Source organism: Plectropomus leopardus, chromosome 9 (genome assembly GCF_026936395.1).
Source record: "Plectropomus leopardus strain MGB_pleo_1.0 chromosome 9, ASM2693639v1, whole genome shotgun sequence".
NCBI classification, from domain to species: domain Eukaryota; kingdom Metazoa; phylum Chordata; class Actinopteri; order Perciformes; family Serranidae; genus Plectropomus; species Plectropomus leopardus.
The window spans coordinates 28381148-28399822 of record NC_142184.1 but is presented as its reverse complement, the minus strand read 5'-3'; the positions used below and the strand labels follow the sequence as shown (position 1 = coordinate 28399822).

The 18675-nt window shown below is 41.5% G+C and overlaps 1 protein-coding gene and 1 long non-coding RNA gene across 2 annotated transcripts in view; one reads left to right on the top strand and one right to left on the bottom strand.

The window, feature by feature from the left end:
- Positions 1–6164: 6164 nt before the first annotated feature.
- Positions 6165–9872, top strand: LOC121947568 (transmembrane protein 26). Its single transcript, XM_042492676.2, has 2 exons — positions 6165–6300; positions 7939–9872. Exons 1-2 carry the CDS (start codon positions 6166–6168, stop codon positions 8677–8679), a joined length of 876 nt encoding a protein of 291 aa, XP_042348610.2. The 5' UTR covers position 6165; the 3' UTR covers positions 8680–9872.
- A 282-nt stretch (positions 9873–10154) lies between these two features.
- Positions 10155–18675, bottom strand: part of LOC148188765 (uncharacterized) — a 196024-nt gene continuing 187503 nt past the window's right edge. The window contains exon 4 of the long non-coding RNA XR_015777342.1: positions 10155–10749. This is a non-coding gene — a long non-coding RNA (uncharacterized LOC148188765). The remainder of the gene's footprint in view (positions 10750–18675) is intronic.

Genomic DNA, 18675 nt, shown 5'->3' with positions numbered 1-18675 from the left:
TGTTAATTTCAAACATTTGTGCACTTACATCTTACTTCCACTGCCCCCTAGTGGCCAAAAAATCCAATAATGCAGGTTTAAAGCCTCATTGGGGGGAAAAATGCTATCAAATATTTGACCAATATTTCACACACTGATCAAATAATATGAAACATCCTGTCAGTCATTCTGTCCTTGTTTCCCTTTTAGGGTTTACTGAATTGACGTTTGTGGACAGCATCAACCCACGCAGCATCGGCACATCATTCTGATGCACTAACACACTGCACCCACACACTCAGGTTGCTCAGTGGGCCATCTCCATTCCCTCTTCTTGCTCCATGTTTCTATGAGTGTTGAGGCCAGGGAGCGAGGCCGTTATCAGGGCAAGCAGCGCAGAGGCAGAGCAGGCATGGGTGGGAGCAGGGCAGGGCTGGGTGCTCTCTGAACAGGGAGCGCGGCAGGCCGGCTTCTCCCAGGGAGATAACTTTGTTCTGGGCCAGGAGAGATGACATCATGACGGATGGCAATGAAGATGTGGGCGCAGGGGGCAGGAAGCGTTATCTCCTACAATGGCACCGAGGGGACGGAGACACACACATACACGTATACACTTGTGGAACACACTACTGCTTGCTGATACTCTACTCCAGTGGACTTGAACAGCAGTCACTGAATGCACACACACACACACACACACACACACACACACACACACACACACACACACACACACACACACACACACACACACACGCTTCTGACATGCCTTCACAGTCAGTGGGCCTAGAAGGTGGCTGTCATTTAAAAGGGAAAACGGACACATACAGGCTCGGTCAGAGTGTGTGACCGTTCTGGTATTGTCTTTTTCTACTCAACAGCATCCAAGAACTTTTGGGACATATACACCGCAGGAACTGATCTCAACCCAAATCAAGAGGGAGTCCAGCTTATACTGTAGGTTTGTACCGCATGCAACTGCTTCATACATATTGCATGAATTCTGCTGAGTGCATAATAACAGCACACAAAACTTTATCAGATTTTCGACAAAGAAGATAACAGTCACAGAGAGACCAGTCAAAAACAGCCATGGGAAAGTTATTTCATGGCCTTTAGTTCAAAATATGGGACATTAATAAAAGACAGAACACTTTTTAAAAGTTGTACCAAATGGATTTCTTTACAGTAAAATAGATTCACAAAGGCTTTATAGACCAGTTACAAGCAATTCAGAATAACACACTTGGCGTTGCTCGGTTGTAAAAAAATAAATGAATAAAAATCAATGTGGCTGAAGTCTATCCTCCTCCATCACAGAACTTTTTTAAAATCATTTCAGCTCTTTAATTCAACAGTAAGACCCCTTCAGTGTCCTATTGGACCACTTACAACAGACATGGTAGATTTTTGTTGAGACATGTAACTCTTTATCAATGCCTTACTAACGTTCAATTATTGTGCAGTGAAAATCATGTATCTCATCATTTGGTGAATGCTCAGGTGCTCATTAAGGGTCCGAGTTGGATCTATAAATAATACTATTTGATAAATAATATATATTTATATGTCCAATTTGTATATTACACAATTATGCAAATACATGTAGCCTATGTTGTATGTATAAAATATTATATATGGCAATAAATGTACTGCATGAATTATACACAAACACACATTTTTATATGGGCTAGACATATACGGCAACATATGAAATTGTTCCAATTAAAATTTCCAATTGTTCAATTTCTAACAGGTTTTATATATAGTTTGTATATATATGTTTGACTTGATATGGAAATTCACTATACCTATATATATATATACTACATTTCTGTTTCCCAGAAATTAAGTTTATATACAGCTGATTTGCAAAAGCAGCATGTGTGTTGAAGGGATCATTGTGCCCACTTGATTAAGTTTTGTTGTAGTACAGTGTGTAAATGTTGTTAAACCCTGTATAGATGGTGACTTACTAAAAAATGGCATTAACAATTGGCACCTTTCCTGACATTGTGTCTTTATTACTTGGTGACAGTGTAGATACAAGCAGGACACATGAGGAATGAGAGATCTGACTTGCAAGAAAAGCCCAGAACCTCAAACTGTGATGTATGGTTTGCATTTTAACCTACAGGCGACAATTTTCAAGTAGTCAAGTCATCACAACAATCCACAGAGATCCAGAGATCAGATTTAAGCAAACTCATGCAAAGCCTCCTGGAGTCCTTTAACACTGACTGCAGATCAGTCTCTCTAACTCCTGCCTGCTAATCATTGCTTGCTTTGAATTCCCCCAAAGCTCAGAAGCTTTTATCCTAAGCTGACTAATTGACAGCGCGGACTGCTTGCACACTGACATCATGCAATAGTTATTGATAATGAAAGATGAGCTGGGGGTATGATGATGTGTAATGATGCAGGCGGTTTACCGATTTTTTATGGTTGGTTTAGTTTTTGGCCGCATGACACTGACTATTCTGTGTGGATTTATTCCTTAAATTTAGTGCTAAATGCAGTCAAATGGAAGTGCTATCCATTCTTTCTCTGCAAAAGCTTTTACTGTCGGACATTAAGTTTGTTGCAGTAAAACTATATTAGTTTCAAAAGAACATAAAGGTTTTATTGTTGCAACTTTTGAGACCTTGTTAGCAAAGATTGTGCAAAAGTGTAAGCCCCAACTTTGAGCCATCCTGATAAAATGATCTGTTGAAAGGCAAATATGGTACATAAATTGGATTTTCCTCTTAGTTAATATTACTGTATGTCCCAGTATCTGAAACATCAGCAGTTCAGTCACAATCAAACAATCTAGTAATGGCTCTTATACAGTAAATTAAGGGAAAGGGGAAATTTTGGAATGCATCGGCTCGTAAATCTGTCTGAACCTACTATTTAATACTAAGATTTTAAGAAACCGTGGGTCTTATAAATTCTGTTCAGACAAAGTAAAACTATCTTCCATACAGGTTTTCTGTGGTGCATGATGTGTTGTCTCCTGAACGCCCTGCTGGCTTTGCTGAGTCGTTTCCTGTTTGCGGTCCACGGGGTGGTGACAGTGTGGCGTGTGGTGGCAGTTAAAGAGGAGCCGATCTATTGGCTGCTGCTGACGGGCGTGGCTCTGCTGGGCGTGGAAATGGCTGTCACACTGAAGTGCACCCGGAATGCAGAGTGGAAATGGTAACATTTAGGTCACATCATTTGGAGCTGGCATTTGTCCTATATTCCAAATTGTGTTGTCTGTAGCCATGCTAGCGGCTCTGTCAGGATGTATTTGGGCACAACAGTGCTTTTTCAACCCGAATGGCCAGAAAAATGTTGAAATTGCACCGTTCTGCACACCACAGAAAAGTTAAATTTGCTCGCTTTTATGTAGCAAAAACATTTGAATGTTTCAGTAATGTTTTAGTTAATGTGTAGTCAGAGTTAGCCACATACACCATTTAGTTAGTGGCTTTAAATACTGATTTTGGGAGGCACAATCCCAGCAGGAAAAACAGCAATGACTTGGTAAAAAGCAACTGCTTTGCCAAAACTATTGGTACAACAAAAAAAACTACATCTGGAGCCAAAAAGCCACAGCAAATACATAGATTGGTTGCTAAAACACAATTAGTTTTGTTTTCTGTTGGTCTTGAACGATGAGTGTCTCAAGCACTGGTCTCCTGTTGTCTGCACTCTGCAGCTTGGTGGGTATCTCGCCTAGATGTCATGCTATCCATCATCCCTTCCACCTCCCAACGCCAAAGTCAGCTTAACAATACGTTACTTTGGAAATGTTCATATGATATGTACACAGCGTACAAATGTTACATATCCATGGTTTGCATGTTTATTGCCGAAATCTTCGTCCGGTGATTGGTCTGTGCTTTGAACTTAGTGCTAAAATCAGTATTCTAGCATGCTAACAATAACAATGCTAACATGCCAATGTTTAGCAGGTATAATTTTAACCATTTTTGTTTCCAATGGTAACATGCTACTATTTACTAATTAGCATTAAATAGGAGGTACAGCTGAAGCTAATGAGGTGTCACTTGTATTGCAGATATTGGACAAATAAAAAAATTGTCCTGTTGGTGACTCTAGAGGAAAATGTTAGAAGATCACCAAAAACAGTTAAGCTTTATCCTTAATGGCTGTGTAAAATTTCATGGCAATCCATCCAACTTTAACCAAAGTGGTTGACAGACCGACCGAAAAAACGGAATTATCATCCTTAGAGCCATGCTGCCAGCACAGCAGAAATTCTGCATGCTTTGATTACAGACTTTGACACCACAATAATGATAAAATTATACTCTGATCAGTTCAATCTAAGCAAGGCTACAGAGCAACTGTACTGGAAGGGTATTTCAGCGGTTTACATTAAGTTGTACACTCAAAAGAGACAATTAAAAAAAGGTCAACGTTTAACAAGTACAGGCTGAGACATCTCGACTTTAAGTCCCTAAAAGAGTCCTGTGTGTATCTGATTTTCATGACCCCCTCCCGAAGCAGAACAGCGATGTGCAATGCCTCAACCTTTCTCGCCACTTACACATATGACCAATTAGTTCTGCAACCTGACCTGTCAACACAAGATCCACGGCCCAACTCCAAACTGCAAATCTTATAATAACCATGCACTGTTTATATAATTCTGCCAGATAGCGTGTGATCTGTTTTGAGACATTTGAAATATTTGAAACTAAGATATTATGTTTCAAAATGAATATTTTTGTGCTCATGCCTGCTGGTAATGCACATCACTGAAGTGGCTCTCATATTCCAGCTGGCGCAGAAGACAGAGCCGACACACAAAGTCAGCAGTCAGAGGATTCAAACATTATAGCAATAAATGAAGTGATTATTATTCTTTTTATTATTTCATTTTAGTAAACTTATCATCCGACACCATCAAACCCATCCATCTAGAACCAAAGACGGAAATAAAATGAAGACAAAATACCAACTGCTAATCACCTTTTTTTGAGGCACCTACAGGTACCCAACCTGATGCAGGAATCAAGTCCCTAATATGTATCATGTTCCACAAACACTGAATCCAACATTTCCCATAATGCAACTCAGTCGTGTCTCTTTGTGACACCATCCCTGCACAGGAAATAAGGTCAAGTTAACCCTGATGACATCACCAGAAGGGTTAATTTCTCTGACTTTACAAAAAACTCCTTTAGAGACACAGAAGACATTATGTTTTCACAGTAAAGGAGAAAGTTAAATCAATGCGTTGAATTGTTTAAGTGCATTTTAAATGTTTAAACAACAAAAATGAACTTAATAATGTAACTGCTTAAACAAACATGTGTTTGTGTGCTAAATAAGCATGTACAGACCACCCACTCCCGCTCTTTTTAAAGGGGTGACATGAGGATTGAGGTGTTGTAGCCAGACTTTGTAAACCTGTTTTGAGTGGGAAGTAAATAACTTCTGAACTTGTAACTGTGCGAACACTTTACAACCCATCTGCCCAGGGTGGTGAGAGGCAGCTTGTGTGTGCGGCCTGTAATATTCTCTGCCACTAAATTCTCTGTTATCCTCCACAGCTCTTTCTCTCTTTCACTGTCTATCAAAAACAAATCTATTCCTCGGCGGTGTTATTGCTCTGTCTCTCTCTGAGCCGATGCTCTGAGCCGATGCTCTGAGCCCGCTATCACGTCTCTGTCACAGTCTCTCTCATCCAGTCGGGGAGAAAACGTCTGCTGCTGGCTCAAGTCTTTTTTGACCAGCAAGATTTAAAAAAAAAAAAACAAAAAAAAAAACTGTAGAGTAAACATAAACTGACACCAACCTTTATTACGCGAGTCTCCAAAGGATATGAGCATTTAGTGTCACACCTCATTCAACATCAAGCTGCGTCTCATTCAGGAGCTGTAGCTCTCCGGCACATATGCAGTGAACATCCTCAAATGCAAGCTTTCTTCAGGCCTCTCTCTTTCTCACTGAGTCTTACTTTGAAGTCCTCTCCTCATGGAGAAGGCTTTGCACTGTCAAGAGGGATTTGCATATATGATGAGAATAATTGCCTGTCTGAAATTCGATGCTTCTTTTGGGGAAAAAAAGGGGACTCTTTCTTCTTTAGTGGGTGGCAAAAAAAAAAAGCATGCCACTAAAAATAGCCCACCCCCACCTTTCTCCACCACCCTCCCTCTCCCTTGGCGGTCCACTTTTAGGTTCTCCCCCATGGTTTTCCTCTACCTCAGTACTGTCATCCCGTCCATTTGGTTCCTGGAGCTGAGCCTGCTGCAGTCCAAGCTGCCTGTCAACAATTCCTCCGGCCCTGAGCTTCATTTGCTGGCTCGCATCCCGATCACAGCGGTAGGCGTCCTACCACAAAAACTGCCCTCGCCGCTTCACCCTCCACGCAGCCACATTAAAGCAACACCTGATATCAGATAAGATTTAAATCTAGCAAGGGGGTGGATAAACTATTAGTTGCAGGAAATGTGTAATAGACACATTGAGATGAAGTCCAGATAGGCTCCTGCTTGAAAAATTCTCAGATCTCTCCCCTTCTGGGGTGGTTTTAGTGCTGCTTCTTTCATGTAGGATTTGGGAACTTTTTTGCCCCTTGGCTGTGCTCGAGGCTGGGTGGCAGCTTTTGAAACTTGAAGATGTAGTGTTTTGGGAACGTTGGGAAATGTCATGGGGTGCTGTCAGGATAAACTCAGTGAACCCCAACACAATAAGCAGCAGGCTCAAAATCTATCAGAGCATTATCGAGAACAGAGAGGAGAGGCCTTGTTAAATGGATGACTGCCAATGTGTTTCATTGATTACACATTTAAAGGTGCTGTATGCAACTCTGGGGAAAGATAGATGATTGTTCAGTCTCTTTTCAAGGTCATCAAATATCTACACTTTGCATGGTAATTGGACCGAACTACCAATGCACACGGGCAGATAGTGAGACAATGGGCCCCTGGGCAGAGATATACAAAAGGCCCCAACACCTCTCCTACATAAAAGCGATTCACACAGGCCGTGTAGTGATTTTTGCATTTCTTTGCGGTTATTTGGTGTCTCCTTGTTAGTTTTATGTCTCTTTGTGTCTATTTTTGTGTTTTTTGTATCTTTGTAGTCATTTTGTGTCCCCTTGTAGTCATTTTGTGTCCCCTTGTATTAATTTTGTGTCTTTTTTGTGCTTGATTTGCCCGATTTTGTAGTATGTTTGTGTCTCCTTGTGGTTCTTTTTCCCAATTTCATATTTATTTTGTGTCTCTTTGTGGTTGTTTGGACCATTTTGTAGTTATTTTGTGTCTCCTTGTGTTATTTTATATGTCTTAGCAGATCCTTTTCATCATTTTGTCTTTTTGGATCCCTTTGTGGTCTTTTTTAAGTTTCTTTCCGTCCTTGTCCTTTGGGCCCTTGGGCCTGTGCCTACTGGGCAAAATTGACCACAAATTCAAATTGACCACAAAGAGAACTGTAAAGAGACACAAGATAACTACAAAAAGGGGCACAACAGCCACAAATAAACACAAAATGACCAAACAAAGACACAAAATTACCTCAAAGAGATATACAACTACTACAAATAGATGCAAAACCACAACAAGTTGGATTACAACTACAGAGAGATACCAAAAATCACATAAAAGATGTTGAACAACTACAAAGCATGTGTTTTGCTCTTATGTGGGTGAGATAGGGGGGCCTTTTGCATATCTGTGCCCAAGGACCCATTGCTTGATAATCCGCCCCTGCCTGGGAATGTGACTCAACAATCAACTATCTTTCCCCAGTGCTACATACAGCACTTATCTTTTTCACACACCAAGATGAAACATTGTAATATCTTTATGCTATGAATGATAGATAAAAAAGGAATATCAGGGGAAAGTCAGCAAGGATCCAAAGGGAATTCTCTGTTCTGTAACAAACTTTGAAAAATGAAGTGTCTAACTTGATGAATGCTTTTAAATGTAACCAGACGCTGCTGTTTCCATCACACAGGGCATCGTGGAGCTTGACCCAGAGAATTGGGTGGCAGGCCTGGAGCAGACCATGCTCATAGTGTTGGTTCTGGGTCGCTGGCTGATGCCCAAAGGGGACATGTCCCGCGATCAGCTCTCCCAGCTCCTCATGGTCTACGTGGGACTGGGGGCCGACATCCTGGACATCTTTGACACCTTTAAGGAACCTGAGGTCAAAACCAACCGAGCGATTGTCATCATGGGCCTGGGTCTCTTTTCATGGGCACTCATGCAATTTCCCCTGGTGCTGACCCAGACACAACCCCCAAAGGGTGAGCCACAACAGAGGAGCACAGGTGGTCGCTCCTGCTGCCCTGGTGCTCCATCGACGTTCACCTCCTGCTGCTCCAGTGAAGTGTGGAGCTTGCTGCTCACGGTGGGACTCCAAGATGGCCCGTTTCTGATTTACCGGCTCTACCTCATGGTACAAGAGCATGTACTTAACCAGTTAATGATATTCTTCACTTGCAAGAACATCCTCATTGTCCTCTTGGAGCTTTACAGAATTTTTGTAGTGCAGTGCGAGTTGCCGGTTGGGGTATCGGGGTTGGAAAGGTGTGCTGCTTTGGTGCTCCGGTGTCGAACCCAGAGGGGTAGGGAAGAGGAGGAGGAGGAGGAGGAAGCAGGTGGAGAGGAGCAGAGCTGTCATATAGATGCAGAGGGGGAGGAAGATCAGAGAGGTGTCCAGGTAGAGAAAGGCTCAAAATGCCGTGAGGCATGACTTTGGCCCTCGGGGGGCAAGGATGGCTTTCACACACCAAGAGAAAAGTCGAACCCATCTGCCATCTCTTGCATCTCGGCATCGCTCAGAGACAGCCTCGGCTCTCTGGAGGTTCAGTGACTAGAAATAGACCACAAGAGAACAGAATAATTCCCCCCTGAAAAGATCAGAGATGAATTAATGCAACCCCCCTTTGATAAAAACCTTTCTAAAAAGTGATGTTTCAGTCAAAGTTTCTCCACTGAAGAAAACCGGTTCAGCAAGTTTAACACGAACTGCCAATCATCTTTGATATATGAGAGCCTTAACATGATAGCTGAGGCCAAATCAGTGTAGCTTGGTGCTTTCCAGTGCAACATTTGTTTTAATCAGCAACAGCTTGGGGTGATATGATTTCATTATGTTGTGCATATGCATTTTTAATAAAGTGATGGTAATGATGATGGCTCTGACAGGAGACAATATATGGATTGAATTACTATGGCAGAGAAAGATGCTGATAACATGTCTTGCTTAATTAATAAACCTCTCCCAATAAAGCCTCAGAAAAGCAGAGTGCTGTTATTTTTGTTACCCTGATCACCATGAGATGGCAGTGTTGCCAAGTCAACCAAAGCACCACACAAACATACAGTGTTTACTTGACTGGAACATGCATGCCAGTTACATAGAGCAGAACGTGTGAGACAGCAACACTGTAGCACAGTTGAAGTGTTCAGCTGTTGGTTTTAGGCATCAAAATCTCCTTTTTGAGTCTTTTTGAAAGACCTCGTGATACACTGAGGAAAGGTAAGGCATGTGATAAATTAAGTTTAAAAGATTTAGTCACCTTCAGGCAGCTGCTGTTTAATGAATCGTCTGATGTTGGCAATCTAGAGACGCCTCAAACAGCGTAACAAGCAGGGTGTGAGGGAGCTGTGCTTCATTTTTCAAGGTTCATTTTCCTCTTGAGCACAATCAGCCCATGGAAGGTTTGAGAGCTCTGTGCATTCTTATTATGTCTGAAAAAGCACACTCGTGATTATGTGGGTGTCCGACATGATTCGCTCTCACTTTCGAGGTGCTTTTTGAGATATTCCTCCGCAGCCCATAAATGCGAGAGACTCTTTGAGAGCCCACAAGGACAGAGCAATGTTTGAGCAGAAGCTCGGGGTCTCAAGGTTTCGAACCACTTCACAGTGGGGACAAACAGCAGCGGCGCAATCCAGACCCCGATCCAGACAATACCTCTGCTGTCAAACGAGGGCCTGGATGCAGCCCTCCTGCATTTATGGATGACCCTCTCACTGTGTGCCTCTCACACCTTTTTGGGCAGGCTGGGAATGAAGAGCGGCAACGACTGCGAGTGGCAATTCAATCAGAGGCCTTTCTCATGCTTTGCTGCCCTGTATCTGTGTCCATCAAATTGCTGCACTTCACCTGGCCTACGAGATGAGGATAGCAGCAGAGGAGGCGCTGAAGAAGGGGGGCCTCTTTGTTTTCTCTCAATGAAAGAAAGGCAAAAACATTAAAAGCCAGAGGGAAGAGAAAGCATTTGTGTGTTTCTTCCCTCTGTTGTATGTGTTTGACTATAAAAATGCATAGAATATGAGCAAGATTTCTTAAATCGACGACTGTAGGCTTCCTCCAGAGGATTTGCTGGAGAGCACTACTTTATTTCCTCTGTTTCATCCTTGTGGCGGCACTTTGGTCTAAATTATTGATGCTGAATCCAACTTTTAAAAGAAAGAAGGGAAAAATTAATGGAGAGTCCCCCATTGCGATGTTGATTCTTCCAGCAACATAATGCGATCTATGCTCAGAGAGTGCAAGATAATTTACAAAGTCACTCCCAGGCCAAAATGACATCACAGCCGAGCCAAGATGAGGGCGCAGCTTCTTCATAAGCACCTGAGTTTTGGGAGAATCCGATATTGGTGTGACAACGTTGATGTGGGCAATACAAAAGGGTGATGAAAGAGCGGCTTGCTTGTGAAGAGAGTCCTTTTCCTCTTCAGATTAACTGCATGCTTTAACAAGATTGTGTGGGCATGTGGGAGGATGGGGATGTCAGCTGATCCACGGGCTGCCCTACATAGATAGAGAGAGAGAGAGAGAGAGAGAGAGAGAGAGAGGAAAAGAGCGTGGAAACTCAAAGCCTGCAACTCCACTGCACATGGATATAAAAAAATAAAATATCAACCCTCACAAGCCCTCGACTGAAAAAATATCTGTTCACACGGAAAAGAGTGATGCAGCCTCCAGGTGCTGCTTAAAAGCTCCTACATGTACAGCTCTGATTAGATCAATTCATTAAGCAAAGTAAAGGCCTTGCATGTGATATAATTTCCCACTAAATCTTTCAAAACTGCCTATGTGATCATGTGTCTGCGGACAAAGTGGAATGAGTGATCACTAAAACATATCATTTGGTTGGAGTGATGAGAGCATTAGTCATACTGAAGGTACATTTTATTAGTTACAGTATGGTGCTCAAACTGATTTTGCTTGATTGCTGCTCTCCCAAGCTCAGATCAAAGTTTAGACTCATTAAGTCTGCCAAAAGTGAAAATCAAAAATGCTACTTGCTGCATATTATAATGTGTGTGTGTGTGTGTGTGTGTGTGTGTGTGTGTGTTTTGGAGACTTAAGAAAATGTACTCACTTTTATAGTTATGTGATGGCAGATATGGTTGAAAGCACCCAGGGCAAAAATGAGCTGCTGTGTGTATGTATCCTGTTACTTCTACAGGAGCAGTGTGTAGGATGTATTGCCATCTATTGGCGAGGCTGCAGATTGCAACCAACTGAATCGCCCTTTATTCACATGTATGTATAAGGAGAACTCAATCCAGTATTGGAGGAGGAGCGTTCATTCCTATTAGAGTTGCTTAGTTGTGCATGAGGCCAAACAAGATTTTCACCATATAAAATTACCTGGGGCCCGTAAAGCAAGTCCACCGGAAAAATATGGCAGTCAAGTGGCTTTTCGGTTTCGTTCTCCGCCAACTTGAATGGGGATGAAATGATTCAATTGTGCAGTTTCCTCATGGACCACCATTATAAAAGAGATGTCTGTAAAACTGTAAAACTGACAGAACACCTTCAGCTGCAAATAAGGTCAATTATGACTCTTTCTATTGTATATTTTTGATCCATGGAGGATTTATATTTGTTAAGCTTTCCTTGAGCCAAAAAAGCAATTTTAAAACCCATAATGCCATCACAATGTCAAGTCTATGACCCTAGTGGGAACTTGTGGGCAGAGCCAGTGGGAGAAATGCTACTGCACATATTCAGTGGGCTGCATACAGCAAAAAGAAATCACTGAGAAAACTCGAAGAGCTGAAACTTTTTTTGGCGTATGTGCCAGGGGAGCAGCTCCATTGGACTGAATAGGCACCACCTTGTCATCCAATATCTATTATTATTATACATCTATGATGTAGATGTGAGGGGCTCATTTTAAGCTTTTGGAAACACAACAATTCAAAGTTTCAGGCAATCATGGAATAATGAAAACATAGTTCTGAATATTATACTCAGTTTCTGTCAATAGTCCCCCCTTAAATCCTACGCACTGGATCTTTAAGTATTAGGTACACTGCATATAACATACTGTAGTGTGCAGCTTTGTTGTACTTTGCCCAAAGCATCCAGAAACCAACCAGGTTTGCTGTGTGTCAGTGTAATAAACACATATTTATCGAGGATATGCAGACCACAATATGAACTGAATAAACTGAAAAATATAGGTATTAAAACTTAATTTCAAACTCAAATTCTGGTTGATACTCCCTGACAAATTTGCAATTTCACATTAAAAAAGTGTTCAAGGTCACATAATGTCCTGCTGAGGAATAGTGTCTTATGTGATTATAATCGCTGGATGAAGTTATTAAGTAGACCTTGAGTCAATATTTTTTCTTGTCCAGCTACTGTTTCAAAGGTCAAGAATGAATGTTCCCTCTGTAATGAACAATTAATCAAATTGCCAAAAACCTAATGGCCACACAGTGAACTTGGTTCCTTTGGGGCCCTGCGAGTCTGAGGGCAGCTCTCAATCCAACCTTGTGTGGCCGCAGCTATTTTTGTTTTAAAAATATTAATAGGACAGAAATCCTTGCAAAAGCAGAAAGTGGAGGTTCAAGCATAGCTGATATTTAGAAGTATTTAGAAATGTGATGAATATTATCAATACTGAATATGAGCAAAGATCAAGGCTTAGTCTTGTGTGTTATGTCAAATAACCTGCAATGATTATATAATAACAAAATAACAAATCACAATCCTCCAGACTTCAAATTAGTTGTCTAAAAAAGAATCATAGAAAATGATCGCCTGACACATTTAGATATAATTACCACTTTATATTATGTTTTCAAGTGAGGCGAACATGGTATTGGTATTTCCGACACAACCTGAAGGCTGCAGAAGCTGTAATAAACGGAGAGAGAGAAAGAAAGAGAGAGAGAGAGAGAGAGACATTCACTCAACCTGAGCAGGTGCGTTTCCCATGACAGCGTGAAGCATTTTCACCACATGCCACAATTTCCCTATTTTGTGTAAACTAATCAGGAAGTCCAAACACACCAAGGTGCGCCTCATCAGCTTCCAATCCTACAGATAAACCCGTCAAGCTGCCACTGAAACGTTACAGAAAGACAGGAAGAGTGAAAACAAAGGCAAACTTCAAATGAAACTCCACAACTTTCTGACAGGCAGCTGAAGATCCAGCTCTCACCGCCTAATGTAACACCATGGATGGCAAAATAATGAGCTGTACTTCACTGGTTGTGGATCAGGGATGTTACATGGCTGTCTTGTTTTCACATAGTGTAGGCTTTTGAGATGGAGTCACTGTGTGATATACGTAGAGGTGCTATTAAAGGCCAAATTTACGGCAAATCACAATGTCATTTAAAAATACATTTAAACTCCTCTGGACACAGTATTATCATTCCTTGCTGGACCAGCATAGACCACGATATGCTTGGCCTGCCATGTGGTCTTTTCCCAGTCAATGAACCCTAAACACCTCTTAATACCACGTAATCTAGCTACCTCTCTCAATGAGGAAGAGCACCGCTGAAGGAGCTCCTAATTCTACTCTGAAAAGTTCAAACATACTGTCAACCCCGTTCTCACTCCCAACAATACTGACGCCCGGACAGTGATCCTTGGCATCTGATACCAATGCACCAAGGCACCCTTAAGCATCTGGATGAGATGAACCAGGTTGTGCCATCATTAGATTCTCAAAGCAGCTGACGTAGTATAAAGGGTGAGAGAGTTTGCATTGGGTGGAGGTCTGGTTGAATGGGTGGGTAAACACAGGACTTTCACCCAGGAGACTGCCGTTTGTGTCTCACATGAAACCAAAAGTCAATGTCGTTTAAACCTTAACCAAGATTATTTCCTCAACCTAACCAAGTACATTTGCTTTGAGAATACATTTAAAAACTAAGTAAACCTATGTTGGAAGTTTAGTTAAAAAGAGCTGTATAAATGTACCAAGCAGAAACTGTCCTGTCAGCATGGAGTTTATTTTAAAGACATTTTGCGTGTAATAATGGAAACTGACATGTCATCCCTGAAGGCTAAATTATGCTTTTCACACAGGTAGTTGCACAGTGATGAGCGAATGTAGGATTGTGATGTGGAAATGTTTGACTCTTTTACACTTTGTGCGATTTCTCCTCATGACGAATCAATATTCTCCCAAATTGTAAGGGGCAGTGTATCACAAACAGCATTCTCCATCTATCTGCGCCTGCGTTGTTTGAAAGTGCTGGGAGTGAACAGACAGGTAAACCCTTTTTTGATGCGCAGGGCCACTAATGAAGTGTCGCTAATTATCAAATTGAAAGTGAAAATGTTGCAGAGAGTTGTTTCGACCTTTTATTTTGAAAGATCATATATGTGAACACATTCGATGCAATGGAAAAGTTGAAGTATTAGTATGTTGGAAGCTGGCAACAGGAAACTACCCACTGTTTTCTTTTTTTATCCACTGAGCCACCGGATGCACCATGAAACTACCCACTTGACAGGACTGTGACTTCATCCCAAACTGATTACACTTAGATACAAACAGACATCAGGGTCTACTGAAACAAGAACAAGATTATTAACCTATACAGTACAACACACGCTGTTAGACTCTTGGACATAACTGCCAAGCGTAGGGGTGAAGTCGACTCCTGTTGGGTAATATCAGAGTGGTAAGTTCGTGAAACAGCACCCCTCTGGGAGGTAACAGTCTGAGTTGGTGTAGTAGATCCATTCGGTCCTTGAAAGTAAAGATTAGAGTAGGCCCAGGTCATTTCTTTTCTTCTTTGTTTTGCCAACTTTAGGCAACTAATTATGTAATCAATAATTAATATTAGGAAAGAACATTGAACGTTATTTTTCAGGGCATCATTTTATATTCTGAATAAGTTTGCTCAATTTAACTTGCAGCTAATTCCTGATACAAAGACAAACCAAATTTGGACAAGACCATTAGCTCCTCAGGTGTCTGAAAACTTTGACTTGTTGTCTCTCAGCCTTATTTATATTCATTTCATTTTTCTCCAATGTTAATTGCTTCTGTTACCAATTTTATGCAGAATGCAAAAATGAGCAATGAATATGAAATCCCTTTCTAAACAGAGTATTCTCAATTCCTACCCACATGGCAGTTTAGGAGATAACTGCCCTGACAGTTAGCAGTTTAGTCAGTCAATCTCAGGCCACAGAGGATGTATTGTTGAAATATTAATTGTCCGCCTCCTTTGCCATCCCCCAGTCCCTCTGAGCTGGGAGAGCTGCCACTTTACCCACTTCCAATCTACAACATGGCCTCTGGTCATAGAGGCCGAGGCCACGTCGGGACACCAGCTCTAATGAGGAAATACAGTCGACTGTCTGACTGGACGACATAATTAGGACAGTTGAGAGCACTCGATGAACAAACACATTTTTGAATTTAGCTCAAGTGTTGTTTGAGCCATAATGCCTTGTGATATCCCCGCAGTGTGATGCTGATGTCCTAATTCTGTCCTCCATGCAAGGGGCCTGGCTACTCCTTATTCGTTTGCACTAATTTAACTAATGCAGTTCAGAAGTTTTTGTTGGTGAAAGACTGGTTCCTTCATATAAAATTCACTGTGGGTGCCAAATGCAAAGGGCATAATACAAAGCCGGGGTTCCGAGTTGAACTAAGACTTAAATAATGTAAACCGAGAATGTATTCTAATCTAGTTCACTGTCACTGCTATTATTCTGCCCTTTTGTCTTAACACTTACAATAGCCTCTTCAATATTAAACAGAGAACCATAGAGAAGTCTGGGTATATGGGATGAACTTTTAGACCATAAGACTAAAAAAACACATGGCACGTGTGATGGTTTCTGAAGGGACATGCTTCAAAGAAAATCGAAACTTTGTGCTAAGGGAAGAAAAGAGTGCTGCAAACAGCATGTCTGAAAGTGACAGGCTGAGAGACCTGTCAATCAAACAACCATGCCCCAAACACAATCTACTTGACAAAAACAGCTCCTGATATAGTGGACTGATGGCACCCTGAGCAGAGAATGAAGTCACACTCCCTCTTTGTGTGGTGTAATCTGAGCTTCTCTGTTCTTTGGTTTGGAAGGTGGTCCGGCTGCACATGCATGTTAGTGAATATGAGCCCCTGTGTTTGTGTCCCATTGGCTTGTTAACCGCCTCCACTCTGCACTGCACTCATACAGTGGTTATTGCTGATAATGCCGCCACCAAGGGACAGGGCGGCATCATCACAGTGTGACATCCATCCACCGCTTCCTCCCATTAACACCATTAGCCCTGTCAGTGATAGATAATTTTTGTCAGTGCAGAGTCAAGTTAGTATTGGATCTACATGAGGCCTTAAGGTCAGATGTTTGACCTCCGCAGCTGCATTTTTTTCATACTTGGTCTCAGTAGATTTAATGTCTCTTCTTGGAGATGTGCAGTAGCAGAGTTCGGGTAAAAACAGCCGAGGCGATTTAGGGTAAACAGGGTGAGCATACTTGCTTGTTTAAACTTACAGGGACCAATAGCATCTTCAAGTCCCTCACAGATGTATGGAAATGATGGGAAAATGTGGCGTCTACCGAGGGAGGACAGTTGTGGTTAACTACCAGCCTTAAACAAGGACACCGTCAGAATCTGTGGACGGCATACACCGTGCCACACTCTGTATGTTCACCTGCGAGTCTCTTCAATGGAGTCTTTATTAATGTGTGCAACTCATCAAAGTCTCTTTATCTATTCAACCACCAGCTCCTATCATTTTCTGCATCAGTCAGCACTGTTACCATTGTTAGCACCATTGTTAGTAGTGTTAGCTGCTAACAGCCAGCTCAGCCACCTCCCATCTTGAGAGCTGTGTGAAGGCAACCTCAGCCGCTCTGAATTTGTATACAGCCCCTTTGACCACAAGTTTTATTTCATATTTCATCCAGTGGGATAAACAAAAGTGAATGGTTTGGCACTGGGGTAAGGACTTGTAAAAAGTGTCCCCTCAACTACTTACTAAAATGATTTTGAATGGGAATTAATTGAGATTCAAATCATGACAAGAATCTGAATCACAATGCAGGACTCCAAAGCTTCCCACACGTAGTGATTATAATGTCTCTCCAGCCTGATGATCAGACTGTGCTGCCATTTCGTCTCCTGCAATCGTCATTATGTTAGCCGATTTCTTGTTGGAAAATTGGCCTCATCAATCAGGAGAGAACATCTGTCCTGCCATCGTCACTTCAGAGTCAGAAATAAAACAATCTGCAATATGCTAACTGCCTTGATGTCATCCACATTTCTTGCCATTTTTCTGTCCAGACTTTGGAAAATGAGCAGTCCTGTTACATCCTTTTGAAATTACCACGAGGAGTTGTCAAAGTAAGACAATTTCAGTCACACACATAAAGGCACACACATTCAATGTGACATTTAGCTGCCGTGAATCGAACCTGAGAGAAGAGAGTTTTCTTTTCTTTGTCAAAAATACAGTCTGTTTTACTGAAAAGGAACTGTGCTGAATGCTTGTGGGAGTAATTAAACATTATGAAATGCTAGTCCAGCCACAGTGGTGGTTCTAAACACCAGTCTAGGCTTAGAAAAGTTTGGTTATAGACTGAATTACAATGTAAATAAAATGTACCAGCGCTTAGCAAATGCTGCCTAAATTGCCTAAAAGACCCACTTAGAAAAATCTATGCCAGGTCAAGTGTATGCTATATTAAGAATATTTTTGCTGCTTTACTTTGCTGTCAGACAGTGATGTACAAAGCCATTATCTCAGAGCCACCAAACAGTAATCTTACTCAGCAGAACATGGGAGTTTGCCCGTTTACCACTGCCTCTATCACCTAGTGCGTGAGGTGAAGCAGTGAAAACATTCCAAATATAGTTTATACTTAAATGGTTATTCATGTTTTTGGGTGGGTCTCTTTAAGAGACTAAAATAGGTTTAGTTGTGACCCAAACAACAGCAGCACATTGCTCAACTTCCATGTTGGTACATTATTAAAGATGGATGCGAACCAACACACAACATAAAATAAGCACAACAGAAACGTCTCATAGGTTGGACCATTTTCTTTAACTACATATCTCTAAACGTTTACAGTTATGGCTGAGTACGCCATAAATAAGCAAGTTTGCATATTTCACATATCTTCACAATGATGATCAATTGTCAGTTGTGCTGTTGTAGCGTGAAGTCACAGTGATTCAGTCCATAAAGCACACAGTATAGCATATATACATAACGTGTTATCATGTAGATGCCTTCCTTGCTCTAAAAGCGACAACATCTTGTGAAAAAAATACTAAAAAACGAGTTACATGCTCTCGAAAGGATGTGAGGCTCTGACATGATCTGTTATGTGAACATGTAACGTGTCAAAAAGAGGGCTCAATGGTGAGAAAATGCTTTCACTTCACTTTATGTGTGTCTTCATTGACCTGACAGGCTTAGCTGAGGAAAATGCCCCCAGCTTTAA